A 27984-nucleotide genomic window follows, 5' to 3' on the forward strand; every position below is an offset into this window, starting at 1 on the left:
CCTGCTCAATGCAGGCGTTAGCGGCTAGCGCGGCAGGTGGTTTAACTTGTGTTAAACCCCTATCGCAGCTTGATAAAAAGACCCCTTACTGCCTGTTTTACAAAGCCGTGCTAGCAGCTGCCGCGTGGCAACAGCCCCGAAGCCCTTTAAATCTTTATGGGCTTCGGGGCCGTTACTGCGCAGCAGCCGCTAGCGCGGCTTTGTAAAACAGGCCCTTAGGCTGCATATAAAGGGTTACCTTCAAAAGCTCATCATAAAATGCATTGAGCTAGTCCAATAAAAAAGGTATTACCTTATTTCCTTAGTTTTTTGTTTTATTTCTATATATTACATGTGCATAGAAAGAGGCTCTTCTGAAAGTATACACAGGTAAAAATGAAAGGGCGCTTCTACTAAAGTGTGGTAAAATCCGCAATTACTGCAGCGTAATTTAAGATTTTACTGTGCAGGAGCTGAAAATTAAATATGGCAGCAAATGTGGGTGTTCTCATTATTTTTTATTACAGATCATGCATTATGGCAGTGGTTAGAGCTACAACCTTGGCTCCCTGAGGTTGTGGGTTTGAATCCCGCACTGCTGCTTGCGACCCTAGACAAGTCACTTAATCCCCATTGCCCCAGGTACATTAGATAGAGTGGGAGTTCACCGAGACAGCTGCGGCCTCTTTTACAAAGCCACGCTAGCGGCTGCCGCGCAGCAACAGCCCCAAAGCCCTTTAAATCTCTATGAGCTTCAGGGCCGTTAGCGCAGCGCAGCCACTAGCGCGCCTTTTTAAAAGAGGCCATTAGGGGAAAACGCTTGAGTACCTGAATAATTTGTAATTCACACAGAATTGTAGGATATGTGGAATATAAATTATTTTTTAAAAAAATATTCAAATGAATGCTCCTCCCGTTTAACACAGAAGCATTTACGGCCTAAATTCTATAAATTGCGAAAGAAAATATGGGCACATGCCCAATTTCCGCATGCAATTTAATTGAATAACAAGCTAATTAACACTGATAATTGGGTATTAATAATCAATTAGCAGTGCTAATTGGCATCAATTAAAATTTATGTGCATTTTTTAGGAGCCAGGATCCATGTATAAATTTTGCACACAGATACAAAAATGGGCATGGGCAGGTCAGAGGTGTTCCTGAAATTTACTCACAGTTTTATAGAATAGGAAGATCCGTGCATCATTTGTCCCAGGCTTTACTTTCGTTCTCTCTCCTTAGTCAATAGCCAATCCTAATGTTCTCTGAAAATGTCAGTCCTGATCTGTCTCCTGTTGCCAGTGTTCAGTTAGCAAACAGCAGCACTGCTGGCACTGGCAGGAAATCATTTATCCTAATTAACTCTAGGAAGCCAACACTTTCATTAGCTTTACTCATCATGGATGCCAGCGGTTATAATTCTTCAAATCTCTGTTAACATAACCCTACATCAAAGAAAATCAGAAATGTTATTTTTTATTATCAACTGTCAAGGGTTTTGGAAATTTAAATCCTTGGCATCATTCCCTTTTAAGTCTGTCACTGCCTTTGTCCATCCTTAAGAGGTGAAGGGCTCTTAATCTTGTCATGCACTATTATTTTTAAAATTTATTTAATTTGATTTCTATCCCGTTCTCCCCAATGAGCTCAGGACGGGTTAAAGGTTAACATACATTGAATTCAGTCAAGGCAGGTTACAGTTGACGTATTTACTAACAATATGTTCATCTGAATTTGCTCTATACAGGGGATCTAGTTCCAATATACATTTCTTCTTGAATGTACTTAAAAGTAATATACATTTTTTCTTCTTCGTTCCCCATATAGCAGTAGACAAGGAATTAGGTGATGAGGTAGGTTTTTATTGCTTTCCTAAAGTTCAGGAGTCCTTCAATGGATCTGATCTGTGGGGGTAGTTGATTCCAATAGCTTGGTAAAAATTGGGAATAAGATCTTCTTCTGGCACTTTATAGACTGAGCGCTTGACCAGGAGGTGTGTTTGGGCATATTTCCTCCTGGAAGCAAAATGGCCTGTTTGGCACGTATTGAGGTAGTTTAATTGATATGTAGTCTAGTGCCATGATGTGCAAGGATTTGTACACTAATATCAAGCCTTTAAAGACGCAGCGTTTAGTTATGGGTAGCAAATGCGAGAGCCTGAGAGACGTGGTTCTTCAGGAGTCTGTTTGTTGCATTTTGTACAAGTTGTGGATGCCGTATATTCTTTGCTGTGAGGTCATTAAACAGCGCGTTCCAGTAGTCCAGGATAGGATGAAGGCATATAGAAGTTGGGTGAAGTCGGATTCAGAGAAATAATTCCTTATTTTTCATAGTTACCTTAGGTAATAGAATGAGGAAGAGACCACCTGAGAGATGTGGCTGCAAAGTGATAAGTTGGAGTCTAGGAGTATCCCTAAGCTGTGTACTTGATCCTTTGCAGTTATGATAGTTGAGTCCCAGAGTACAGTGGGCCGAGTGTATGTGCATTGTTCTTTGCGGAGCCAAAGGAGTTCAGTTTTTGAGGCATTCAGTTGCAATTTATTGGAGGCAGTTCATGAGTTCCGTGATTTGGTCGCAGGTTTCTCCCAGGGGTAGCTAGAATTGGATGTCATCAGCGAAGGAGTGAATCTGGATGTGGTGTTTGTAGGCTATGTCTAGGACTGGTCTGATGTAGAGATGAAATAATAGAGAGGATTGTAGAGCCATGGCTGCTTTCATCAGGATGACTTTAGTAGCCCATTTGCGTGCTCTGTAATGAGTATCCTCTTGTGGGTGTCTGTTTAAAAAAAGCAATGCATGGATACCCAAGTTTTTACTTGTCAAAACTATTGTTGTCAGCTTCAGCCAATTTCAGGCAGACTGCAGACCTCACAGCGTACCCCGAAGAAAGCCACAGCACAATGGCCGAAATGTGGGCTCCACTTAATTAAACGCAGCGAGACCTGGACAACTGCAGCAATCGGTATCAAACAGGTACAGCACTGTAACAATACCAGTCCGGTGTCCATGCCCCTTGTGTTCCACATTTCTAGTGAACAATAGGAACCAGCCCCGGGTATCTAGACTTCAGTCAAGAATGTGCAGCCTTAGAAACCAAGTTGTGCCATACTGGGTTTATTTCAGTTTATTTCAAAAGGATTGATCTACTGCCAATCTCACAATAAGTGTAACTAAGGGCCTGTTTTACAAAGCCCTTTAAATCTCTATGGGCTTAGGGGCCGTTACCGCGCTGTAGCCGATAGCGCGTCTTTGTAAAACGGGCCTTAAGTAGTTTATATAAATAAATAAGCAGAAAGAGAGAGGAGGGGCAAGAAGGGAATGGAGAGAGAAAGAGACAGAAGAGCCTCAGACTACAATTATTGCTTCAGTGTTTATTAGAAGCATAGGAAGCTAGGTCTTGACTAGTTTTTCAGATTTGAAAAGGAAAGGTTCTTGTCCTAGGTCAAGTGGTATGGTGTTCCAGAGGGAAAGCCCAATGTAACAAAAAGCAATATCCCATGTCCAAATGGAAGTGACTTGGTGGGGAAGGGATAACATGGCCTCTGGAGAGGATCGTAAGAAATGAGAGCTTAAGGAACTAAAAAATTAGAGAAGTAGTCTGGTGCAGAAGGACATAATCCTCTGTAAACCAACAGCAAGATTTTAAACATTATCCATGCAGAAATGGAGAACCAATGTTCAGAAATTAGGGAAAACATAACATGGTCAAAATGGCGGGCACTGTGGCGGAGCTTAGTGGCAGTAGATTGTACTAGTTGTAAATGACTCAATAAAGCCAAAGAGATACCACAATATAAAGAGTGTGAGAAGGAATGTATGAATGTGAGAGTGAGACAGATCAGAATTTACTTTAAAGACATAGAAACATAGAAACCTGATGGCAGATAAAGGCCAAATGGCCCATCCAGTCTGCCCATCCACAGCATCAACTATCTCCTCTTTCTAAGCCAGTGTCTCTCAAACTTTTTTTTTTAACTCTGGCACACTAAATAGAGAAAATGTTTTTCATGGCACATTATAATCCTCTATAATAAAAACCTAAGCACGCATGTGCACTTACGAGGCTGTGGTCCCTGCCGTTGTGATGTGTGCCTCCGTGGCCGCATTCCATTTGCGGTGCGAGCGCCGGCTTGAGGCAACTTGTGGTGTGTGCGCCGGCTTGAAGCGCATGCAGTGGATTGAGCGGCGGTTTGTCTCAGCAATGGCAGGAGTTCCCGTGCTGCAAGGTGTCCCATGCTGGTAAAAATTCTACTACTGCTGCACAGAGAAGGGGGAGAGGGAAAGGGAGCTGCTTTGGGGGGAGGGGTATGCTGAGGGCAGACGGCAATCATGCTTTGCTCAGCGGGGGGGGAGACAGAAGGGGACCATGGAGAGACAGGCAGGTAGGGGGCCAGGGAAAGAGACAGAGAGACAGACAACCTCTGGAAGATCAGTACAGCGCTTTTATGCTACAGCACCTCCCACTCCAGTTTCTCTGACTCCTTTGTCATATCATAGTTTAGTGATCTGCTTAGCTATCATCTCACAGTTAGCTGATACAAAAGACTGGTAGCTCAATGGCTTAAAGTGCTGCTTCCATTGTCCCAAAAGCCAGAATCTCAAGTTGGTTCAATAAATGTGATGTGGATTCAAATTCTGCTGTTTTGTATCACATGCAAACTCAACTTTTGGAATAGATTGTTTCTAGTATTGCTAATGTTGTGCTGTTTGAGATGAAAATTAGATGTGATTGGTCTGTAGCTTGTTATTTTTATTAAAATGAGTATTTTGTCAGTTGAAGGACATGAGGGAGTCAAACCAAGACCAGGCTCATACCCCAACCTTCATTCTAACCACCGTGCTACAGAATCAGCCATAAAATCATAGCAATTCTAAATGGATTATACTGTGCTGTTTAGGCGTCCTTTGGGTACCCAAAGAATGCAAAATCGGCTGCAGTTCAGCATATCTCAAGCTGTCAGGGTAGGAAACTGACTGATAGAAGCCACCAAGTTAAGGCACCTGGTTCATCCTCTCCACCTCTCATCTAATCTCATGTTCTCAAATATTATGCTAGTTGCAGGCTGTGAAGCAGGAGACATGCCAGCTACCCCGTTTGTCACCCCCTCCCCCTTTTGCAGCCTGGGCCTCATGGAACACTAGATAAGACAAAGGCCAATGTGACTAAGGAGCTGAAGTGGTGCTTATTAAGGAAACACTAATGCCTGGCTGCTACTCAATAGAAATAAGCACAAGGTGAAAAATGGTATAAGATTTTTATTGCACCGTCCAGGAAAGCAGCAACTGCAGTTCGATGAAATAGATGACAGGTATGCAGAGTAAGTTGTTACTGTGGTAGAATTGGTAAGGTCCCAGAATCTGCTCCTGCTAGGAGAAGGCAGGCTGAAGAAAAAGGAAGATGGATTGAGACAAATTAAGAGTTGATTGTTGAGTTTTAAGCTTTTTTTTTACAAAGGTGCGCTAAATCTACACATGCACTAACTACTAATGTGTGCATAGGATAAAATGCATGCGTTAACTTTTACCATACACTAATGGCACCTAAACCGTGCCTAAATGGTGCTGCTTAAGTGCGCAGTAAAATTTCTTTTACCGTGTGCTGAAGCGGCACCATTTAGGCGCCATTAGCGTGTGGTAAAGGTTAATACGTGCATGTTAGTAGTTAGCGCATGCATGGATTTAGCGCAACTTTTTAAAATTCACCAATTGACTGTTTTCTCAGAAAATCTTCTATAACTACACCCTTCTGAAGGAAAAAAAAAGTGTGAAACATGTTAGTATTGTGAAAATGTAGATAATTCATCACAAGGGCAAACAAAGGTTTCAGTACATCATTCTTACCTATTCTGTTTGTTTTAGTATTTGAACTTTGTCCAAGTGCAAGCTCTTGTGCTGAACCCAGTTTGAACAGACCTGGGAACCGGAAATCAGGAGAAAAGGGGGAAAAGGTCAAGATATATATGGAAAAATAAAATGCAGCACAGTCTCAGAATAACAGCTAGAATAAACAGAAGCAAAAGAAACACTTCCTTTTTTTTATAATAAGGATACCTAACAATTATGACTCTAAAAGATTTACCTTTAGCTCTATGAGGAAAAGCACTGCTATAGGTTCCACATATTCATGTAACTTACATATCCATTTTGCTGGCACCAAAGTTTCAAACAGCATGGGGTTTTGTCAGCAAAGATTCCTGGAACCAATTATTATCATCACTAATTCTCAGACCTGCTAATGACCCTGTGGAATGGAGAGAATTGTGGCAGATTTCAGGGGGAGTAAAAGTTAATGGAAAATCACCAAAAGGAGTCCAAAAGGAGTCCAAAAGATGAAATCAGTTCTGCCTGAGTTCTTACCTAATAAAGACACCTAAATAGCTAGCAATATATCATTCTCACCTAGATTTGTTCCTGGAAAGATGAAAAAGGTTAGGCAAACATCAAAATTGTAAATTACTATAGCTGCTAATGGTCCTATGAAATGGAGAATTGTGGCAGATATAGGAATGAAAATGTTAAAAAATAATCAAGAAAAGTAAAGTCTCAAAAATAAGCATTAACACAGAATACGTGTCCTAAAAGAGAAAACAGTGCTCAGATGGACCTTCTTATACTAAGCATTCCTAAGTAGCATCTGATGTCATAGGCACTGTTTGGACTTCCCACTAGAAAACTTTCAAATCTGATTGGGTGTGCTTTAGGTGTGGTTTAGGCAAACACACCTGTCCTGACTTTTAATCAATTCCTTCCCTTCTCAAAGCTTTTACTAGAAGCCATTTGTCATCTTCTTAGTCTGTAGAAGCACTGTTACCAAATTCTAAACAAAGTTCCCTCTTTAGCTCTATGTCTCAAGGGGCTACTTTTATCTTCCATAGGTCAGGGGTTCAAGTCTTGAGTGCGGTTAGCAAATATTTCATATTCATTTTTCTACCAGAAAACCTTCAAACTCTTTGGCCATTCCTTTGCTTAAACATATTTGAGTTGATCTTTAAAATGATCTGTAGCAGTTCTCAGATGTCTAAAGCAGCCTGTTCTCTCTTCCTAAACCCCCTCCCCCACCCCAACACACACTCCTCAAGCATGAAACCACAAACAGCCAAGCTGAATATACCAACAGGAATGTCTCTAGGGTACATCTCAAAAACATGTACCTTCCTTGAATACCTGTCCAAGCCCTCTGAAGTTTTAGTAAACTCTTCTATCTGTTGCCCTGTGCAGATATTGCATAGAAAGAAATCCATTCCTACCACAATGGCTTGTAGCAGAGAGAAGATAAATGTATCTGATTCACTTGTGCCTGCAAACTGCAGAATGCTGATGAAAAACAGCAAAGTCCACCACTTATGAGAGCTGTTAGGATGCTGTTCAAATAGGTAAAGGTGAGGATGGGATTTGAACCAGGGAGCTTCAGAAGGTGCAACAAGGTGCACTAACCTGGTGAGCCATAAATGGCACCTTTCTGTCAGAAGAGATGTTTCCTCCCATGACAGCTTAGGATGTCCTAGCTATGGGAAGGAGAAAATAAATTTTCCTAGAAAGGGAAATGTGCTGCTAAAAACAGCAAAGTCCACTATCTAGACCCTCTTATGACAGCTAATAGGAAGCTGTTAGGAAGTTGGGATTTGAACCAGCAAATTTGAGATGGACAGAGTGCAACAAGGCACATTAACCTGGTGAGCCAGAAATGCTTTCTTTGTGGTGATTGTGATATGATAGCTAATCAGATGATACATATGCAGGTCAGTCAACTATTATATGAAAGGGCACTGAGAACCACCTGAGTAGAAGCTGATGTAGCTCTATGGGTTAAAGATCTGTACTGATCATACAGAGGTTGTGAGTTCAACACCCAGCGCATCTTTTAATTGTGGCATACTACCTTGAAGGTGCAGCTTGATGATCTCACAATGAGGTCAGCTTTGTGAAGCTGAAGAGCTCCATTTTGCAATGAGGGAAAATGCATGTTAAGGTCTGTATCTGGTTTTTCTCTTTTTAAGCGCTGAGAAATGAAGTAATGTGTGCAGTCAGTGTTTCTCCCAACCCCATCGATTTCATCTAAGCTGTTGAGCAAGATGAAATCGATGGGGTTGGGAGAAACGCTGACTGCATGGGTCAAGGATTGGCTAAGTGGTAGACTTCAGAGGGTGGTGGTTAACGGTACCCTCTCTAAAGCGTCAGAAGTGACGAGTGGAGTACCGCAGGGCTCAGTCTTGGGCCCACTCCTTTTCAACTTATTCATAGGGGACCTGACTCAGGGGCTTCAAGGTAAAATAACACTATTTGCCGATGACGCCAAACTATGTAACATAGTGAGCGGCTCTGATTTACACGATAGTATGACGCATGACCTTTTTTTGTTGGAATGTTGGTCATCTACCTGGCAGCTGGGCTTCAACGCCAAGAAATGCAAGGTCATGCACCTCGGCAGTAGGAATCCGTGCAGAACTTACACCTTAAATGGTGAAACCTTAGCTAGGACTGTAACAGAACGAGATTTGGGAGTTATCATCAGTGCAGATATGAAAGTTGCCAATCAGGTGGAGAAGGCTTCATCTAAGGCAAGACAAATGTTAGGTTGTATCCGCAGAAGTTTCGTCAGCCGGAAGCCTGAGGTCATCATGCCATTATACAGAACCATGGTGAGACCACATCTGGAATACTGTGTGCAATTCTGGAGGCCACATTACCGTAAAGATGTGCTAAGAGCAGAGTCGGTTCAGCGGATGGCCACCAGGATGGTCTCGGGGCTCAAGGATCTCTCATACGAAGAGAGGCTGAACAAGCTGCGGCTCTACTCTCTCGAGGAACGTAGGGAGAGGGGAGACATGATTGAGACATTTAAATACATCTCCGGACGTATCGAGGTGGAAGAAGATATTTTCCTCCTCCAGGGACCCTCAGCTACAAGAGGGCATCCGCTTAAACTCAGGGGCGGGAAATTTCATGGGGACACCAGAAAGTATTTCTTCACCGAAAGAGTGGTTGATCATTGGAACAAGCTTCCAATACAGGTAATCGAGGCCAACAGCATGCCAGATTTTAAGGGTAAATGGGATGCCCATGTGGGATCCTTAAGAGGGTAGAGTTAAGGATGGGTCATTAGGAGAGGGATCTCCAGGAGAGCAGACTCAGGGGGGTGGGTCTGTAAAGTGGGCAGACTTGATGGGCTATGGCCCTTATCTGCCGTCATTTTTCTATGTTTCTATGTTTCTAATAATGATATGTTTTTCATGTTCTTTCTTTGCTTTCAAGAAAGAGCTGATTGCAGCACAGTTTGTTGAGAAAAAAGGGGGTTCTTTTTAAGCAGGAAAGCCAAAGGTGGTGTAATGAGTAAATCATATTACTGTTTGAGCAGAAAAGTACTATGTTTTCCATGCAATATGTTTATATTGACGTGCTCTATTGATATGGTGGCTTATTAAATCTATTAGGAGGGAGAAAGAAGAGAAAAAAAAACATATTCAAACTCACTATAGGAAATATCATTGCGAAAGCTGAGAGCACGCCTAATCTGTGTCTATAGGAAGTCTCCGACTAAGAAAGCTGAAGCTCCACTGAAATGAAGCAAAAACTACATTTAGACCAGCTTTTCCTTCGCTTTAAGCAGAGCCCAGTGTCTGATGAGGTGCAGGGGTAGAGCAAGCTCACATGCCATTCATCAGCCAGAAAGTTGAAATTTTGAAAGTAAGCTTATCTGAAGCCTAACATAAGCCAACATATGCCTAATTTAAGCCTAACTTAAGCAAGACAGCTGATTTTTCTTCTGTGGTGGGCTTTAAGCAGAGCACAGTGTCTGATGAGGTGCAGGGGTGGAGCAAGCTCACATGCCATTCATCAGCCAGAAAGTTGAAATTTTGAAAGTAAGCCTAACTTAAGCTTAACTTATGCCTACCTTAAGCCTAACTTATGCCTAAGCCTAACGTATGCCTAACTTAAGCTCCATTGAAATGAAGCAAAAACTACACTTAGACCAGTTTTTCCTACGCCTACATTTTCCACACTGTTTAGACGCCCTCTGTTGCCTAACTAGCATCTATGTGGTACCAATCCTTAACCACGCCCATGTTACGCCCACGTCTACAAACTTAGACACGACTATTCCTTAAATCTGTGCCTATCTCGTGTCTGTGCTCTAAGGATGCCTAAAGGACGCCTAACTCTGTCTAAATTCCAATTAACGCTTGTTAAGACCCTTAAATCGCTCATTATCTACTTAAATCGGACCCCTCAAGCACGCCTAAAGTTAGGCGCACTTTACAGAGTCTATGCCAAAATGTGGATTGATAGTTGACAAGCAAACACACGTTTCATCATCCACCATCTGCAGTCATTATCTTTTTTCAGTTTAATTTCTGTCAGAGCTGAAAACCTAAGTTTGCAAAGAAGTTTGTAAAATAACCATGGAAACATAATGGCAGATAAAGGCCAAATGGCCCATCTAGTCTGCCCATCCGCAGTAACCATTGCTTTGTTGCTCAAGTTAGAATAACTACTGCATAAAAAATAAAAATAAAATTACTTGCCGTTAGTCTTCAAGGACCAATCATGTCAAAGAATGATGCTTGTCTGGGCAGTTGTATAAGGATACTTGTATAAGGGACATACAATTTTTTAAAATGAAGTAAAATTCTGGAATCTCTCGTGACACATAGTTTGAGAGACACTGCCCTAAGAGATCCCACGTGTCTGTTCCATGAACATAAGAACATAAGCAGTGCCTCCGCCGGGTCAGACCATAGGTCCATCCTGCCCAGCAGTCCGCTCCCGCGGCGGCCCAAACAGGTCACGACCTGTCTGAATCACCAGAAGTGGCCCCTTTGCCACCTTGGTTTCCTATTGAGTCCTATCTTCCCATCGAAGTCCTAACCCTCCGGTCTTGCACATACACGACCTGGTTGGGTTTCTATACTTATTACCTGGTTAGCTTTCTATACCTGTGTTACATCCCAGCACCTCTCTCAGTATCCCACGATCCCTTTATCCCTCAGGAATCCATCCAATCCCTGTTTGAATCCCTGTACCATACTCTGCTCGATCACTTCCTCCGGTAGCACATTCCAAGTGTCCACGACCCTTTGGGTGAAAAAAAACTTCCTTGCATTTGTTCTGAACCTATCTCCCTTCAGTTTCTCCGAATGCCCCTTCGTACCTGTTGTCCCCTTCAGCCTGAAGAATCTGTCCCTATCCACCCTCTCTATGCCCCTCATGATCTTGAAGGTCTCTATCATATCTCCCCTAAGCCTCCTTTTTTCCAGAGAGAAGAGCCCCAGCCTATCCAACCTCTCGGCGTATGGGCAGTGTTCCAGCCCTCTTACCAGTTTCGTTGCTCTCCTTTGGACTCTCTCAAGTACTGCCATGTCCTTCCTGAGGTACGGCGACCAATATTGAACGCAATATTCCAGATGTGGCCGCACCATCGCTCGATACAATGGCATGATGACTTCCCGCGTTCTGGTTGTTATGCCCCTCTTTATGATGCCCAGCATCCTGTTGGCTTTTTTCGAGGCTGCTGCACACTGTGCAGATGGCTTCAGTGATGCATCCACCAGCACACCCAAGTCTCTCTCAAGACTGCTGTCTCCCAACAATGCCCCCCCCCCAATTTGTAGTTGAACAACGGGTTCTTTTTCCCTATATGCATGACCTTGCATTTTTCCACGTTAAAGCGCATTTGCCATTTGTTTGCCCAGTCTTCCAGTTTGTCCAGGTCCCTTTGCAGGTCCTCACACTCCTCCCTGGACCTAACTCTGCCGCACAGTTTGGTATCATCTGCAAATTTTATAACCTCGCACTTTGTCTCCTTTTCCAGGTCATTGATAAATATGTTGAAGAGTAATGGCCCCAGCACCGATCCCTGTGGCACACCGCTCGTGACTCCCCGCCAGTCAGAATATTGGCCCTTTACTCCGACCCTCTGCAGTCTACCCGACAACCAGTGCTTGATCCATCTGTGCACATCTCCTCCCACCCCGTGGTTCCACAGCTTCCTAAGCAGCCTTTCATGTGGCACCTTGTCGAAAGCCTTTTGAAAATCGAGGTAAATGATGTCTAAGCATGACCTTCCCTTACAGAATCCGTGCTGGCTTGTTCTCAGTAGGCCATTTCTCTCGATGTGCTCGCAAATGTCGTCCTTGATCATAGCTTCCACCATCTTCCCTATAATTGAAGTCAGGCTCACCAGCCTGTAGTTCCCGGGGTCACCCCTCGATCCCTTCTTGAAGATAGGTGTGACATTCGCCAATTTCCAGTCCTCTGGTACCTCTCCAGTTTTCAAGGATAGGTTGCAAACATGCTGGATTGTGCCCGCTATTTCTTGTCTTAGTTCCTTCAGAACCCTTGGGTGGATCTCGTCCGGGCCCGGTGATTTGCCGCATTTCAACCTGTCTATCTGTTTGAGGACATCCTCCTTACTTACCTCTATGTGCTCCAATTTTTCAGCCTGTTCCCCACTCATGAGCTCCTCTGCGTCCGGTACATTAGATGTGTCTTCTCTCGTGAAAACCGACGAGAAGAACGTGTTCAACCTCTCAGCTACCTCTTTATCCTCCTTAATCACTCCCTTCCTATCCCCAGTCTTTGTCTTTATCACCTCTGCCACCTTTTCTGTAAAAAAAAAGTATTTCCTTAGATTACTCCTGAGCCTATCACATCTTAGCTTCATCCTATTCCCTCTCATTCCGAAGCTTCCTTTCAAATGAAAGAGACTTGCCTCATGCCCATTTATGGGCCATGTAGGTATTTAAAGCACCCATGCCTGAGAAACTCCTTGACCCCCTATTTGTCCTGTTTGTCTGTTTGATTAGATTGTAAGTTCTACTGAGCAGGGACTGTCTCCTGAATGCTTTAATGTACAGCGCTGCATACATCTAGCAATGCTATAGAAATCATAAGTAGTAGTAAAACATCGAAATTGCCATTTCCGAAACATATTTTTTGACAATTTTCTATGCTGCTTGTCTAAAGTGTGTGTAAATGTAAATGGGGGGGGGGGGGGGGAGCATGTTGTTTGTTTATTGTTGTTTTGTTTGTCTATTTATCACCCGCCCTTATTCCAGGGTGAGTTACACATTTACATACAAAATAAAACATCCCATTTAACCTACAAATCACATCAACATAAACATCCTTAAAAAAAAACAAAACGAAATACACACTTACATGCATAAAATTACAAGTAACATCCAAGTCGCACAAGCGACAGACATCATTATAACCAAAAAATACAACAGAATATAAAATTGCAAGTAACATATACGTCACCGCAAAGCCACACTTCATTATATTCAATAAAACAGACCAGACCATGGAATGCAGCCGTGACCAGCACTCTACATTCAACAGTCACTACGCCTCCTCCCCCCTGCTAATATCAAACCCTATATTTCATCTAGCAGAACAGATGTCTCTTAAGTACTTTCTTAAAGTTCTGTAGATTTTACTGTTGCCAAATATATTCAGGAAGACTGTTCCATTACCAATACACTGGAAAACACTATCCCTAGATGATGACAACCTAAAGTCCCGCACAGATGGAACAAACAGATCATAATGATCAGTTGACCGAAGCAATCGGGACGACTCACGTGGCGAGATGCTCTGGACCAGTAGCTTGTAACGTATCCTGTCTCTTACTTTCAACCAATACAATTTTGCTTCCCAATTTAAACAGAGAGCGTATCACTGAATTTTGGGCCACCTGTAGTGCACACAGGGTGTTGGGGGTGTATTTTGGACTGGATTAGGGCAGTCTTACGATTAGGATGTTTTTCTACAATAATGTAACACTGAAAATAATGTCCAGGGCAAAACTTGGATATTTGAGGCTAGACCTGCTTCAGTAACAAAGTGCCAAAAAGGTGATTAAACTGACCAGATAACCACTCCCCCCCAGTGGCAACTGATCTCATCCCACCCCCCAAAGATGTGAATGGAACAGTACATATCAGCCTGAATGACAGCTTCAGATGTTATGGCCAATCCCATTACAGCAGCAAGCAGGTCTCTGGAATTTCCTGGTGGTTGGTGCAGTGGATTGTAGAAAAGGGGACCCATGCCCATATCCCATTCTAACTAGTACACTCGTGGTGTAAAGCGTAAGCCAATAAAGGTGACGCCTGCAGGCATAAGAGCTATTGGGAAGGTGTACAGTTAGGTACAGTAAATAAGTTTTGGAGGACTCACCACACAATATAAGGGAGTTATGGTGAAACATGTACCTGGAACCTTTTATGTGAAGTTCACTGCAGCACCCCCCAGAGTGGCCCACTATCTGTTGAGATGTCAGTTGGGTCAGTCTGCTAGGAATGCTGGCCCTTTCTACGCCCCAGTGGTTGGTTGTTGTGCATTTTTCATTTGGACTTTTTTTTTCCCCCCCTGAAAATGGTTCAAAAAGATAGATGCACTAAGGACAAATACATCTGGGAAATGACCATTCCCCCCCAAAAAAAAAAAAAAAAAAAAATTTTCTGGTTTGAAAATGTTCATTTTCTCTACTGGAGTTTTGGACATTTTTCCCAAAACATATAAAATCAGATTTTAGACTTCATATTGAAAATGCCCCTCCACCTCGTTTTAAGATGAGATGACCAGAAAAGTTGCTCTGTGAATTGATACAGAGGCCTTCTAATATTCTCAGATTTATTCTCCATTCCTTTAGATTAATTCCTTATTCCGATGCAGCCTTGCATGAAAACTAAGTCCATTTAATTAAATAAACACAAGGGGATGATAATGTTTTAATGTGGTCAAAAAGCTTTTCAAACCGCCAAGAGGAATAAATATGTCTATTGATTGCAGAACAGTATTAGCAAATTTTTCTAACAAACCTGTAGCTGTATCACTTCAGATCAGGGACTGCTTTATTACCCTTAATAACAGATGCTAATGGGCTGAGAAGTTGAGACCTCCTAATGAAATTAATTAATCTGTTATCAAAAAAAATATCAGGTATCAAATGGCATGCAAGATCAATCTTTAAGACCATTTTGTGCTACGACTGCAATAGAGATGCTTGTGGAACAGAGTATCAATTTTTCAGCCTGAAAACAAAATCTAGTTGGAAGAGACTAAGGGCTCCTTTTACTAAGGTGCGCTAGCGTTTTTAGTGCACGCAGCAGATTAGCGTGCGCTAACCCTGCGCTAAGCGGCTAGAACTAATGTCAGCTCAATGCTGGCATTAGCATCTAGTGCGCGGGGTATTGTAGCGTGCGCTATTCCACACGTTAAAGCTCTATCACAGCTGTGTAAAAGGAGCCCTAAATTCTAGTACTTTATAGATCTGAGGGTATGGCATATAACTAGTAAGGAGAGTTTACAGTCATTTTACCTCCTTGCCCCCTTATTACAAAACTGTGGGGCGGTTTTTAGCGCCGGCTGCTTGAGAGGGTTCAGAGAAGAGCGACAAGAATGATAAAGGGTATGGAAAACCTTTCATACGCAGACAGGTTAGAGAGGCTGGGGCTCTTCTCCCTGGAGAAGCGGAGACTTAGAGGAGATATGATCATGAGACTTACAAGATTATGAAGGGCATAGAGAAGGTGGAGAGGGACAGATTCTAAAGCCTATTGGGAACCACAAGAACAAGGGAGCACTTGGAGAAATTGAAAGGGGACAGGTTTAGAACCAATGCTAGGAAATTCTTTTTCACTCAGAGGGTGGTGGGCACCTGGAATGCGCTTCCGGAGGTTGTGATAGGACAGAGTACACTACGGGGTTTCAAAGAAGGATTGGATAAATTTCTAAGGATACGGGGTTTGAGGTATAGATAGGATTATGAAAGGGTATAGATAGAAGGATAAAGGGGATTGAAGGGTTTTAGACAAAGGATCACCTTACAGGTCATGGACCTGATGGGCCGCCGCGGGAGCGGACTGCTGGGCGCGATGGACCTCTGGTCTGGCCCAGCAGAGGCAACTTCTTATGTTCTTAACAGCTCCGATACTCATAGAATTCCTATGAGCATCTGAGCTGTTACCGCCACAGCCGGCGCTAAAAACCACGCTACGGTCTTGTAAAAAGGGGGGGGGGGTTAATTTCTTTAAAAACAAAAGTATTCCTCTGTTACAAAATACATTTATAAGTGGAAGAAACACGCTTGACAAGACTGAAATAATTGTTTCAACATGTGTGACTGTTATGGCACAGGGACTGGTGGACAGACAGCTGAAGGATAAAAAATAGTTTATTCTGAAGTGGATTTTTAAAATGCTGGGTCTCGCAAATATAACCCACAAAGAAAATCCATCATACAGAGCTGAGCTACTCAGGATTACAACTAATTCAAAACACCGCAATTAAGATTATAACGAACAGGAAAAAATTTGATCATGTGACTCCTCTTCTTAAAGAAGCTCATTGGCTTCCAATTGTTCACAGAATCTCCTATAAATTAGCAATATTAACATTCAATATATTAACAACTAAAGCTCCATCGTTCCTAGAAAGGTACATTATTCCATATATTCCTATTAGAAGTTTGAGATCAGAGGACAAAAACCTTCTAATAATTCCACCGCTTAGTATAACAAATACAAGACAAGATACGATCTTTGTGGTTACAGTGCCCAGAATATGGAAATCCTTACCATCATTTATTAAGGAAGAAAAATCACTAAGAGCTCCTTTTACAAAGCCGCGCTAGCGGATTTAATGCGTGCGACTTTTCATCACGCGCTAACCCCTGCGCTGGCCGAAAAACTACCGCCTGCTCTAGAGGAGGCGGTAGCGGCTAGTGCGGCCGGTGGTTTAGCGCACGCTATTATGCGCGTTAAACCACTAACGCGGCTTTGTAAAAGGAGCCCTGTGTAAATTTAAAGGATGTTAAAATGCTGGCTGTACAAGGATCCTTTTGAGACCTAATCATCGGAGTCTCTTTTGATCCCATACTTTGCTTAAACTCACACGTCCTCTGTCTTAGGCTCTGAGAAACTGAATTAAAATTTTTTTTAAAAAAAAAAAGGTTCTTAATTTTCTATTCCATTTTTATCAATACTTTAAAAATTTCTTACCCTCCTTTTGTATTTTCCTTTCATGTGTCCTTTACTATACTTATTGTAGTTCTCCCTACTTCCCTTATGTCATGTCCATCTGTGTTGGTTTTAGTTAATAATTAAGACCCTGTTCTAATTGTAAATTGCTTTGAATTAATGATATTGCGGTACATCAAAATTTTAATAAAACTTGAAACTGGAAACTTTTTTTAAAAAAAATCTATGTCGTATGTATGTTGTTACAGACTATAGACTATTATCACAAGGGAAAGATGTATATACATGGGCACAATGGAATGCATCCAAGTGACTGTTAACAGGATACTTAAATCTACCAGATGTAGGATGGAAAGTATCAGCTGCGGAAAAGGCAGCACATCATCGGGTGGGTGTGTTATCAAAGCAAAGCAGGAAAACAGAAGAACACCTCGCCTTGGGACATATGCAGACAAGGGAGGTGGTTTTTCAACCAATGATCGAGTTTTTATTGAAAACAAGTGCTCCCAACCAGGAACCCAGTTTCACCACAAAACAAACACTTTCCTCAGGGGACACTTGGCTGGTAGTCACAAGGTGCAACACACTCTTTAGTGAACAAACGGCAGTACTCAGAGCGATCCAACATGAAAGGCAATAAAGCAGTGATATTGTCCATATAAGCACAATAACACTATCCCCTTCTTCTGTTACACGGTGCCAGCAGTTTTTAGTGCAGAGAGACGCGCTGAACGACCCGCGCTGCTCCCGACGCTCATAGGGACTCTATGAGCGTCGGGAGCAGCGCGGGCCATTCAGCGCGGCTCCCCGCGCTAGAAACTGCTGGCGCAGTTTAATAGAAGAGGCCCTATATTTCTAGTTATGCAACAAAAAAGTTTCTAATTAAGATAGTTAACTCCTTGATAAGCAATTAAATATTTGCATGGAAAACATAAAAAGATGGCCTAATATTAAGAAATCATTGCGTTAAAGCACAATCACATATCGTCATTTCTTAGAGGTTGGAGTATTCTAGATACGTGTTGTTCCCAATCTAGATCAGCCCATTAGACATTTTATAACATTTGTGAACTTACTTCATATTCTATAGAATCTACTTTGATATTAATTTCTATCATAATTTGAGCTATGTAACAACTAAGAATGCAACTGCTTGTTCTTATTACAGTTGTTTATTTCTTATTGGTTAAGATTCCTTTTGTATTTAAGTTGTAAATTTAATAAAATTTAATTAAAAAAAAGAAAAAAAGATGCCCTGATTGGTAATACTCAAGGTTTCTTCTAGACTGAGTGGCCTGAAGTCATCGAGTAAAGGATACTTTCTGATCACAAAAAAACAAACGTCTTACTTTGAAAAGTCAGCAAAGTTTTGAATAGCCTGCAGAATTTGGCCAGCTACGGAGATCAAAGAAAGAAAAACTGGGGTACTAGTTGCTAGTTAGATCATCTATGTTGATCCATATACAGTCTTCTTGCAGCACCCAGGTCTGCTCATACATTGTGGCTCTCAATGCATTTGAGTCTCGCAGTGCCTGTACTGTTGTGCTGTTCTCACGAGAGTAAGAATAGAGCTTAGCAGGAAAGTACAAGCATTGCCATGTGGTGCCTGAATGTATGAGCTGTTCAAGGTGCTGCAAGACTACTATGTGTATGAAGAGGAACGTGATGGAGCTAAATGGTGGAGAGCCATGTGGGTTTTACTTTCTTTAACCTTGACAACTGGCTGTTTTGTTAGGAACTGGTTGGTTGCTTGTTATGAGTGATGGTGGGACAGCAATAAGAAAACTGACATCCTGAGTGGAAGGCAAACTACTTTAACATTTTAGAGGGCTGCAGAGTGAATTGTGGCAAGGAGAGAGAATGAACAGGTTAGTTGTATGGGGGATAGACTCTATGGGGGGGGGGTAGCCTGCTTGAGGAAAGGGTTGGGATGCAGTATGGCTGACAGGAGACAACAGACTAGATAGGGAAGAGCTGAGTAGATGGATACTGGTGATTTGGGGAAAATAAGCTGGCATGTTGGAGGTAAAGAGACTGGTGGGGGAAAATTTAGCCTGCAGAGAGAATGTATATGTTGCTGGAGGGATGGGTTAAGGGAAAACAGAGGATTAGGGCTTATGGGGGGTTTTGTGGATTTTAATTCAGCAGGGATGTGAGTCAGAGTGTGAGTATGGGGGCTGGAAAGGTGATTTACCAAGAAAACCTGCAGTGATGTTATAGTGAGCAACGAAGGGAAGAAAGCAAAGATGGAGGGATGAGCAAGCAAGCAATTGGGCTAGAGAGGTGAGAGCATGGGGAATGGAGCTGAGCATGTGAGGCTACTGGGTAAAAGCAAGCATGGGAGGATGAGAGAGTGAGGCAGTGAGGCCTTGAAGGGGTTAGAATAAGTAAAAGGGTATGAGACTGAGGAAGGGGGCGTGGAGTGTGAGTGAGCAGGAGGCTTGGTGGACAATATGTAAATGCGGTTGGAGAAGAATTAGCAAAGAGGGCTGTGGGAGGGTAGAAAGAAGAACATATTTGATATGGGGTCACTAGAGAGTTAGTGAAAATGGGGTGAAAGTGATGGGGTTTCTCCTGGGTAGGGGAGACAGGGAAGAGAGATTTTGGGATCCATTCTCGGGAGAAGAGGGTGCTGGAGTCTGTTCTAACATATATAGGAAGGGAGAATGCAGGGCTCTTTCTCCTCACTAACTCAAATGAGTCTTAGGAAGACCAGAACTCAAAAGTCCGCATCTTAGAGTTTTTTTTCTCCATATTTCTATTTATGACCCTTTGTTCTGTATTTGGTAGGGATCTGTTCATGTTTTCCTAGGAAAGAGACTGGGATTGTTCTCCCTTGAGAAAAGGAGACTGCGAGGGGATATGATCGAGACCTTCAAAATACTGAAAGGAATCGACAAAATAGAGCAGAAAAAATTATTTACATTGTCCAATTTGACACGGACAAGAGGACACGGAATGAAGCTAAGGGGGAACAAGTTCAGGACAAATATCAGGAAGTTCTGCTTCACGCAGAGAGTGGTTGACACCTGGAATGCTCTCCCAGAGGAGGTTATTGCAGAATCGACTGTCCTAGGATTCAAAAGCAAACTAGATGCACATCTCCTTACAAGAGGCATAGAAGGATATGGGTGATTAAAAATTACACCAGGTTTACACCTGGCAGGGCCTCCACGTGTGCGGATCGCCGGACTTGATGGACCGAAGGTCTGAACCGTAGATGGCGCTTCTTATATTCTTATGAAATAGTTTCTGTGTAGGAGTTTGTAGCAGCCTGGCTTGTTTGGATTTCTCAGTGGGAGGTCTGTTGACATTCTGGGACTTATTACTATATTTGCAGTGTTGCCTTTCCATGGGGATGGTTGTTAAAATGCGAGTCCTAGCAGGGACTTCTTCCTCCCAAGACTCAGTTTACACAAAGAGTTGAGAGGAGAGAAGAAGAAAAAGGTATGACTCCCTGTTAGCTGTGATTGCTATGCACCCTGGGCTGTCGCTAGGTCAACTGAAGTAGAGGGCAAGTGAACATGGACTCCCCTCTACCAAAAGGAGAACTTGAGGAGACTTGAGAACTCAGATAAAATACGTATTGTGTGTGCCGAGGACTGTTGCAGCTTATAGTCCCAGAAGTTTGCCCTGTGGTTGCTAAAAATTGTTACATATGGTATGGGAGAAGCACAGACTACAGTTCTCTTAGAATCTGGCATAAGGGCATTCTTGTGCTGGTGTTGCTATTGAGTGATGGCGAAGCATTCATTTTGGAGTGATCTCTTTATCTCCAGGATCTGCATCCCCTGCTGGCTGAAATAAAGGAGACAAATCTCAGAATCAAACTTGGGTCTTTGGCATAAGGGCCACTGAGCAGACCTGCATTGTCTGCTATAAACCATATCAGGATTAGCCTTACACTTCAGGTATAACAAAATGTAATCTACTGTATGTTGAATGCCTTTTCACAATATTTCTTGTTTGAATAGTTTTTAATTAAACTGTAGAATCAATATACACTAGTCTGCTTGTGCAAATATTCTAGATCTGATCAGCTCTGTATTTAATTGACCAAAAAGTCAGTTACATTGAAATTGCTTAACCCAAGTGTGAACATCTCTAACCAACAGCATTATTGAAGGCTCCTGAAGAGGACAGAGGAGGTAGTAAGGCTGAGAAGCATCCGTGAGAATGAAAGATAAATCAATGAAATGCTTCATGAGGCATCAAAGATTTCCAGCAGTGGGGAAGATGGAAAACAGCTGGACTGAAGTTATGAGACCCTGTAGAACTGATACTATGACTCCATCTCCCCTTGAAATGAAAAAAATGGTATGCAGCTCTGGAAGTGGAGGAGATGAGAGTATCCCGGGGAAAGGAAGAACCAAACCTTGAAATCCTAAAAGATGCTGGATCTGTAACCACTAGGAGGGGAAAGGTAATGGTGGTTTGCGATTCCCTGCTGAGGGATACAGAAGCATCCATTTGCAGACCAGACATGACGTCCCAGGAGATGTGCTGTCTGCCCAGTGCCAAACTTCAAGATGTTACGGAGAGATTGCCAAGACTCATCAAGCCTAATAACTATTATCCAATGCTACTTATCCATGTTGGCACTACTGATACTGCGAGGTACTACTCCAAATGTATCAAAAGTAACTTTGTGGCTCTGAGAGAGAAGGTGAAGCAGTCAGGTACACAGGTGGTATTCTCATCAATCCTCCATGTCGACGTTAAAGGCCAGGGCAGAGAAGCTCGCATCCTGAAGATGAATATGTGGTTGCATGGATGGTGTTGTCAAGAGCATTTTCTCTTCCTGGACCATGGGAAGGCTTTTATACTATGGAAACTAGCTAAGTAAAATTTGCTCTTTTAAGATTTAAACTGTCTTTATAAAGGAACTTACAATTTAGCTTTTATCCCCCAAATTATCAAAGTTCAGAGAAAAATAATGTATACTTACCCAGAGAAATGTTCTCCTCTCCTTTCAGAAAGAGAAATGTCCTCTTCTCTTCTCCTCTCCTCTCCTCTCCAAAAGAATGCTACTTTGGACTTTTCTTCTCTCTATGTAGGCTTGATTTTTAGGGGACTGCTACAAACAGATCCTTTGAAGCTAACACAGAAATCAGATTACCCTGGTGACCTTAACAGCTACTCTACCTTCTACACAGGCCATCGCTTCCCTCACCAATCTTATAAACTCTGCCCTATCATCAGGCCTTTTCTCCTCCGAAATGGGACACATTGCTCTGACTCCTCTACTGAAAAAGACCGACCTTGACCCCTCCATACCATCCAATTACCGTCCAATAGCAAATATCCCTCTCCTAACCAAGTTGTTAGAATCTATCATATCCACTCAACTCTCATCCTATCTAGAAAGATTCTCTATTCTCCTACCCCACCAATTCGGCTTCAGACCCAACTTTAGCACCGAATCCCTATTGGCCTCACTAATCTCTAAGGTGCAACAACTCCATTCTCGCAACAAATTCGCTGTGCTTCTACAATTCGACCTCTCCGCAGCTTTCAACGTCGTCCATCATGATATCCTAATCTTCCAACTCTCCGAAATAGCCATAAGCTCCACAGTCCTAGATTGGTTCTCAAAATTCCTACGTTCCCGCTCCTACACCGTTAACATAAACGGTACCTCATCCTCCCCCTGGAATCCAATATGTGGAGTCCCGCAAGGCTCACCCCTCTCTCCTATCCTTTTCAACATTTACATGTCCTCTCTGAAACTCCTCCATCTTTCCCCCCTTGAAACTCTCTATACCTATGCCGACGACTTCCTCATCCTCCTCGAGACCGACTCGAACCTCTCTAACCTCGCTGGAAACATATCCGCATATATAATGAACCTCCAATCCTGGGCCAATTTGTACAAATGAAACTGAATGAGTCCAAAACAAAATTACTTTGGCTTGGCACAATATTAGATCATTTACCCACCTCCATCCCATTATCTTTCGGCCCCACTCTTCATCTTGAATTTTCAAGCAAAGTCCTGGGCATCATCATAGACTCTTCTCTCTCCTTCAATGACCACCTCAACTCCTTGATTAAAAAAAATGCTTCTTTAGCCTTCATATGCTGAGGAAAGTGAGATCCTGCTTTCATCATTCTCACTTCGCCGTCCTTGTTCAATCCACCATCCTCTCTAGACTGGACTATTGCAACTCCATCTATATAAGCCTAACTAAGAAAAACCTCTACAGACTTCAGCTAATTCAGAATGCTGCGGCTAAGCTTATTTTCGCAAAAGGCAAGTTCGACCACATCTCTCCACTTCTGTCCAAGCTTCACTGGCTTCCAGTACATTCCAGAATCCTCTTTAAATGTGCCTGCTTAGCGTTCAAGATCCTACACGGCATCCTTCCTCCCGTTATTCCACTCCTTTGGAACTCCTCAAACCCTAACTCCTCCAGATCCTCCCAAAAACTGAAACTATTATTCCCCTCTATAAAAGGTATATCCCATGCAGGAAAATTAGGAACATCTCTCCCCTTTAGAATCACAGAACTCTGGAACAATCTCACATCCTCGCTCAGAAATTCAAACTCCCTCCAACTCTTCCGCAAACACCTGAAAACTTGGCTCTTTTCAAAAATCTAACACCTCCCGCTCTCTGGTACCCTGGCCCCTCTCTACCCTCTTAGTTCTTTTCCTATAAACTCTCTTCTTCTGGAGTTCCTTTCTATCCTAATTCTGTAAACCGTGCCGAGCTCTACGCTTGCGGAGATGGCGCGGTATACAAACCTAAGGTTTAGTTTAGTTTAGAACCTTAATCTAATTCAGGTCAGAAGTACTGCTTTCTGCTCCTTATGGGAAAGACAGAAACAAAGGCAAACAAACAAAGAAATCCAACAGTCTGCAATACAGAGGCAGTAAACAAAAACAAGAATAAAAATGCAGACAGTATGTACAAGATGCAGGCCTTGTTTATTTTACCCAATATTAAATGCGGTAACTAATATAAACCAACAGACCCAACATGGTCCGTGTTTCGGAAAACACACCTTCTTCAGGGTTCCATGGTAAACAAGGTTAAACAACAAGCCGCAGTATAAATGGATAAAAAACAACAACCTGTGTTTGCTATGATCCGACAATGCAGCGCAAAATGGATGCTAGTGCAAAACGGACAGACACAAACAAGTTTTTTTTTTAAACAGTTGACCCCGATTCACTAAAGTCAGCGATCGTCGCTAAACCTGTTTTCACAGGTTTAGTGATGATCGCAGCTAACCGCCCCGATTCACAGAACGGCCCACCGCGTGTTTTTCCCCTCGATCGCCCATTTTCTGATCCAGCCATGCAAATTAGTAAAACCCCAAGCAAATTAGCCAAGCAATTGATTCACTAACATTGCTTGGATATTTTCCATCGGGTTTTACGATCCTAAAAACCCGACTGCTGTAGACCTATTGGTAACTGTGTTACTGACAGGTCTGCCAGTTGTTTTTTTTAATGGCACTGATATTACACATGCAAAATATCTGTCCCATAAAAAAAATCCTCCACTGATGGCCCTCCCCCAACGTCCCCTCCCACAACAACAACAACACCCCCCTCCCCCCGACACGCAGCAACTCACAAATGGCAGGACGGATGCCATTTGTGTTCCTTCTTCTGTTTAGTGAATCGCTGCCTTCCTACTTTGCTTGCCATTTCCCCTCATTTGCGTGCGCTGATCGGATCAGGTGGGAGGTTGATCAGCCAGGAGGTTAGTGAATTGGGTCGGGGTTGGAGAAGGCTTGCAAACTTGTCGGAGAAGGCTGGCAAAGCTTAGTGAATCTAGCTCTTTCACACATTTCTTTAGATATGATTACATTTTATTACAATCACACATGCATTCATATCCAAAGGACCCCTGAGGAAGACCTTTTTGGTCAAAACATGGACCGTGTAGGGTCCTTTTTACTGACTAAAAGTTGTGGATGTACTTCATTGTATTTAAGACTGTGAATAACTTTTTTCAGATCAATAAAGCTGACATCAATAACATCAGACTCCAGTTTGTTTGTGCTTAGACTGTTACAGTTCATTTCTACCTCTAGTAAAACACTTCACATTTAAAACTATGGGAAAAGGATTGTATACTATGAAGGTTCTTGGAAAAGTTTCAGTACGCTCATATTTTTGTGGGAAACAGTTGGGTAGGAGAAGTGGTATGAGGGTGTGTCATAGGATGTCATGTGACTAGTCAGTCAGGCAAAATAGGATTATTATGTTGAAAAGTGATATAATTTGCTTTTGAGATATTTAATAAATAGTGTTTAAAAATATAAAAGTGCTGAAACTTTTTGAAGATCCCTCATATATTATTAACTAGTTCTAACTAAAGTTTGTCTTTCTTTTTCTAATGAAGACTAAGCTAGACCCTGCTATGCCAGCCACAGATTACATTTAGCAGAAAGTTCAAATTTAAAAACTACTAGCTGATGCCCCGGCGTTGCACGGGTATTTAATTATAGCAATAACACTGTAAATGGATTTAAATAAAGATACTTTATAGTGGTGAATGAAATAATTTTGTTACAGCTTTATAAAAAGTAAAATATTCAAAGTATAATGTGAAATATTTGACAAAATGAATACAATTCAACTAACACAAAAATTGATTATAAACAACATTTTTAGTTTCACCTCCAGGAGCAAGAACATATACATTCTTGGGTGAACCCACCCTTCCCACGTGTGCAGGTGGGCCGCGAGACCCCCAGAACATATCACCCCAGGTAGTGAGGGATCTGCATACCAAGTTTCGTTCAAATCGGTCAAGCCATTTTTGCGTGATCGCGGCACATACACACACACATACATACCTCCGATTTTATATATATAGATAAAAGACTTTTATACAATGGAAACTAGCTAAGTAAAATTTGTTCTTTTAAGATCTAAACTGCCTTTATAAGGGAACCTACAATCTAGCTTTTATCCCCCCAATACTTACCCAGAAAAATGTTCTCCTCTCAGAAAGAGAAATGTCCTCTTCTCCTCTCCTCTCATACTGCAGGAGATTTTAAGTCCATTGTGGCTTTAAAACAAAACAAAAAATCCCTTCCTGATATCTTTGACACATGTGCTGCATATTTTAAATGAGAGAATATAGTAAGAATTGCCAAACGGGGCCAAACCAAAGATCCATCTAGCCTAGCATCCTATTTCCAACAGTGGCCAGCCCAGGTCACAAGTACCTGGCAGGATATACAAGTGGACTAAGATCAAAAGACTGCAGCCAGACAAGGGGGGGGGGGTCACAGAGTGGGGATAGGGGGTTAATTCTATAGGTGAGCATCTCCTTTGAGGTGCCCCAATGCCTTGCAGTGAAAGCCTATTCTATAACAGTGTCTAGGCACCCTGAACCCCTTATAAAATACTAGTGCAACCTGATATCGGCTCACCTTATGTTTAGACGTCTGCAGTTACACCGGCCATAGATCTGACATAACTGTGGGCACCCAAATATGGCAAGGGTGTGTGCAATTTACTGTATTCTGGAAGTTGCATGTATAATTGGCAGCCCTGCCTGTGCTCCACCCATGTGAATGTCCTTCTTGCATTTACACTGTGCTATTTATCCACACCCTTACAAAAGAGTGCTTAGGTGTTTTGCTGCCATTTAAGTGTACAAGTGTGTCCTTACCTGCTAACTGAAGGAACAGTATTCGATACATTTATGCATTTAAACGGGGCATTAATGCAGGCATCTTGTTATAGACTTGCACTTTTAGTCTTGGTCTCTGAAACCATTTTAAAAGAAACTACCAATTAAGTAAAGAGCCACTGTGGAGAAGACAAAAACTTACAGCAAAGGTGCCCCATAATACTATAGAGCTTAACTCTTCTTTTCTATACCCTTATGAGGCTTAATAAAGAAACCTCTGAGAATTCTATGCCTGAAATCCTCTGCTTTGTCTTTTGGGGAAAATTTAGAGTACTACAGAGGTGCTTTGTTTTGGGGTTTTTTAAAATAGTACGGTATACATTTAATTAACACATCTTTTGTTTTCAAAGTTTATTTACAGCTGATATTTCCACTCCATAACGCTGCCTCCAAAATGTTATAGTTAATGAAATATTTAATCCGAGCAAACAAAATATCCGCTTCCATCAACACCTTACTGGGAGTAGGTAGGTTGTCTGTTCAGAAATGTTCTTTTACTATGCTGTCTTTCCCATAATTAGTTAGGTATAAATGTCTAGCAATCTGATTTGGAAGGCTCTTGGACACACTTAGCATTAATGACCGAAAGAGGATATATGTTTGGCAGGGAACTGAATCCCTAAATCACAGAAGCACATTTCACATTAACTGCAAGGGAGAGAGAGACACAGACAGGGAAGATAATTCTGGCCAGTCAGAAAAAAAACCCCTGCACTGCGCCCAATCAGGAGCCACTTAATGTGACCAATCGGAAAATGACTTACGTCTTTGCTGTTGGAGCTGGTTTACGTCTAGAGTGTTGCCTGATTGAAAATCAACCCCGATTCCTCTCTTCTGGCTGCAAAGGCGATTTAGCATCAGGGCTCTTTCTTTGCTGCAGTTTCTCTGAAAAAGGCTTTTTCCAGCGTGTCCCACAGATCTCTGCCTCTCACACCATGGCTGGGCTGATCATGACAAGCTTCGGCAAATGCACCCATGCCATAGTCCGGTCCATCCCCAATTCCCTGGTTCAACAGGCTCTGAGGCAGGAACAAGGGAAAGAAGTGGACCTTGCTCGGGCCCAGAGGGAGCATGAAGTGTATGTTGGGGTGCTCAAGAGCAAACTGGGGCTGCAGGTGATAGAATTGCCGGGGGATGAGAACCTCCCAGACTGTCCATTTGTAGAGGATGTGGCTGTGGTGTGTGAAGAAACAGCTCTGATCACCAGACCTGGAGCACTAAGCAGAAGGAAAGAGGTACTGTTTCAAATCACAGTCTGTGCAAACAAGGGGAGGATCTGCAGCCTGTGAAATTGTTAATAATAGCTTTTCATTATAGTTACAATCCTTTCATCATGAGAGAGTCTCTTGGAAATTT

At 42.4% G+C, this 27984-nt stretch overlaps 1 protein-coding gene and 1 long non-coding RNA gene across 3 annotated transcripts in view; one reads left to right on the forward strand and one right to left on the reverse strand.

The window, feature by feature from the left end:
* Nucleotides 1-27984, forward strand: part of DDAH1 (dimethylarginine dimethylaminohydrolase 1) — a 231138-nt gene that overhangs the window by 29098 nt on the left and 174056 nt on the right. Inside the window, exon 1 of one of the 2 annotated variants that reach the window (XM_033917185.1) lies at nt 27351-27863. The exons of the other annotated variant lie outside the window; for it this stretch is intronic. Within the exon in view, the coding sequence (XP_033773076.1) occupies nt 27384-27863 (480 nt within the window). The 5' untranslated portion in view covers nt 27351-27383. Of the gene's footprint in view, nt 1-27350; nt 27864-27984 lie in introns of those variants that run through there. 2 annotated transcript variants of the gene reach the window in all.
* On the reverse strand, nt 5854-27492 carry LOC117346922. Its single transcript, XR_004536680.1, has 3 exons — nt 27393-27492; nt 25915-25998; nt 5854-5895 (listed from the first exon to the last, which is right to left on the reverse strand). It is a non-coding gene; the product is annotated as an uncharacterized LOC117346922 (long non-coding RNA).

Source organism: Geotrypetes seraphini, chromosome 12 (assembly GCF_902459505.1).
Source record: "Geotrypetes seraphini chromosome 12, aGeoSer1.1, whole genome shotgun sequence".
NCBI classification, from domain to species: Eukaryota; Metazoa; Chordata; class Amphibia; order Gymnophiona; family Dermophiidae; genus Geotrypetes; species Geotrypetes seraphini.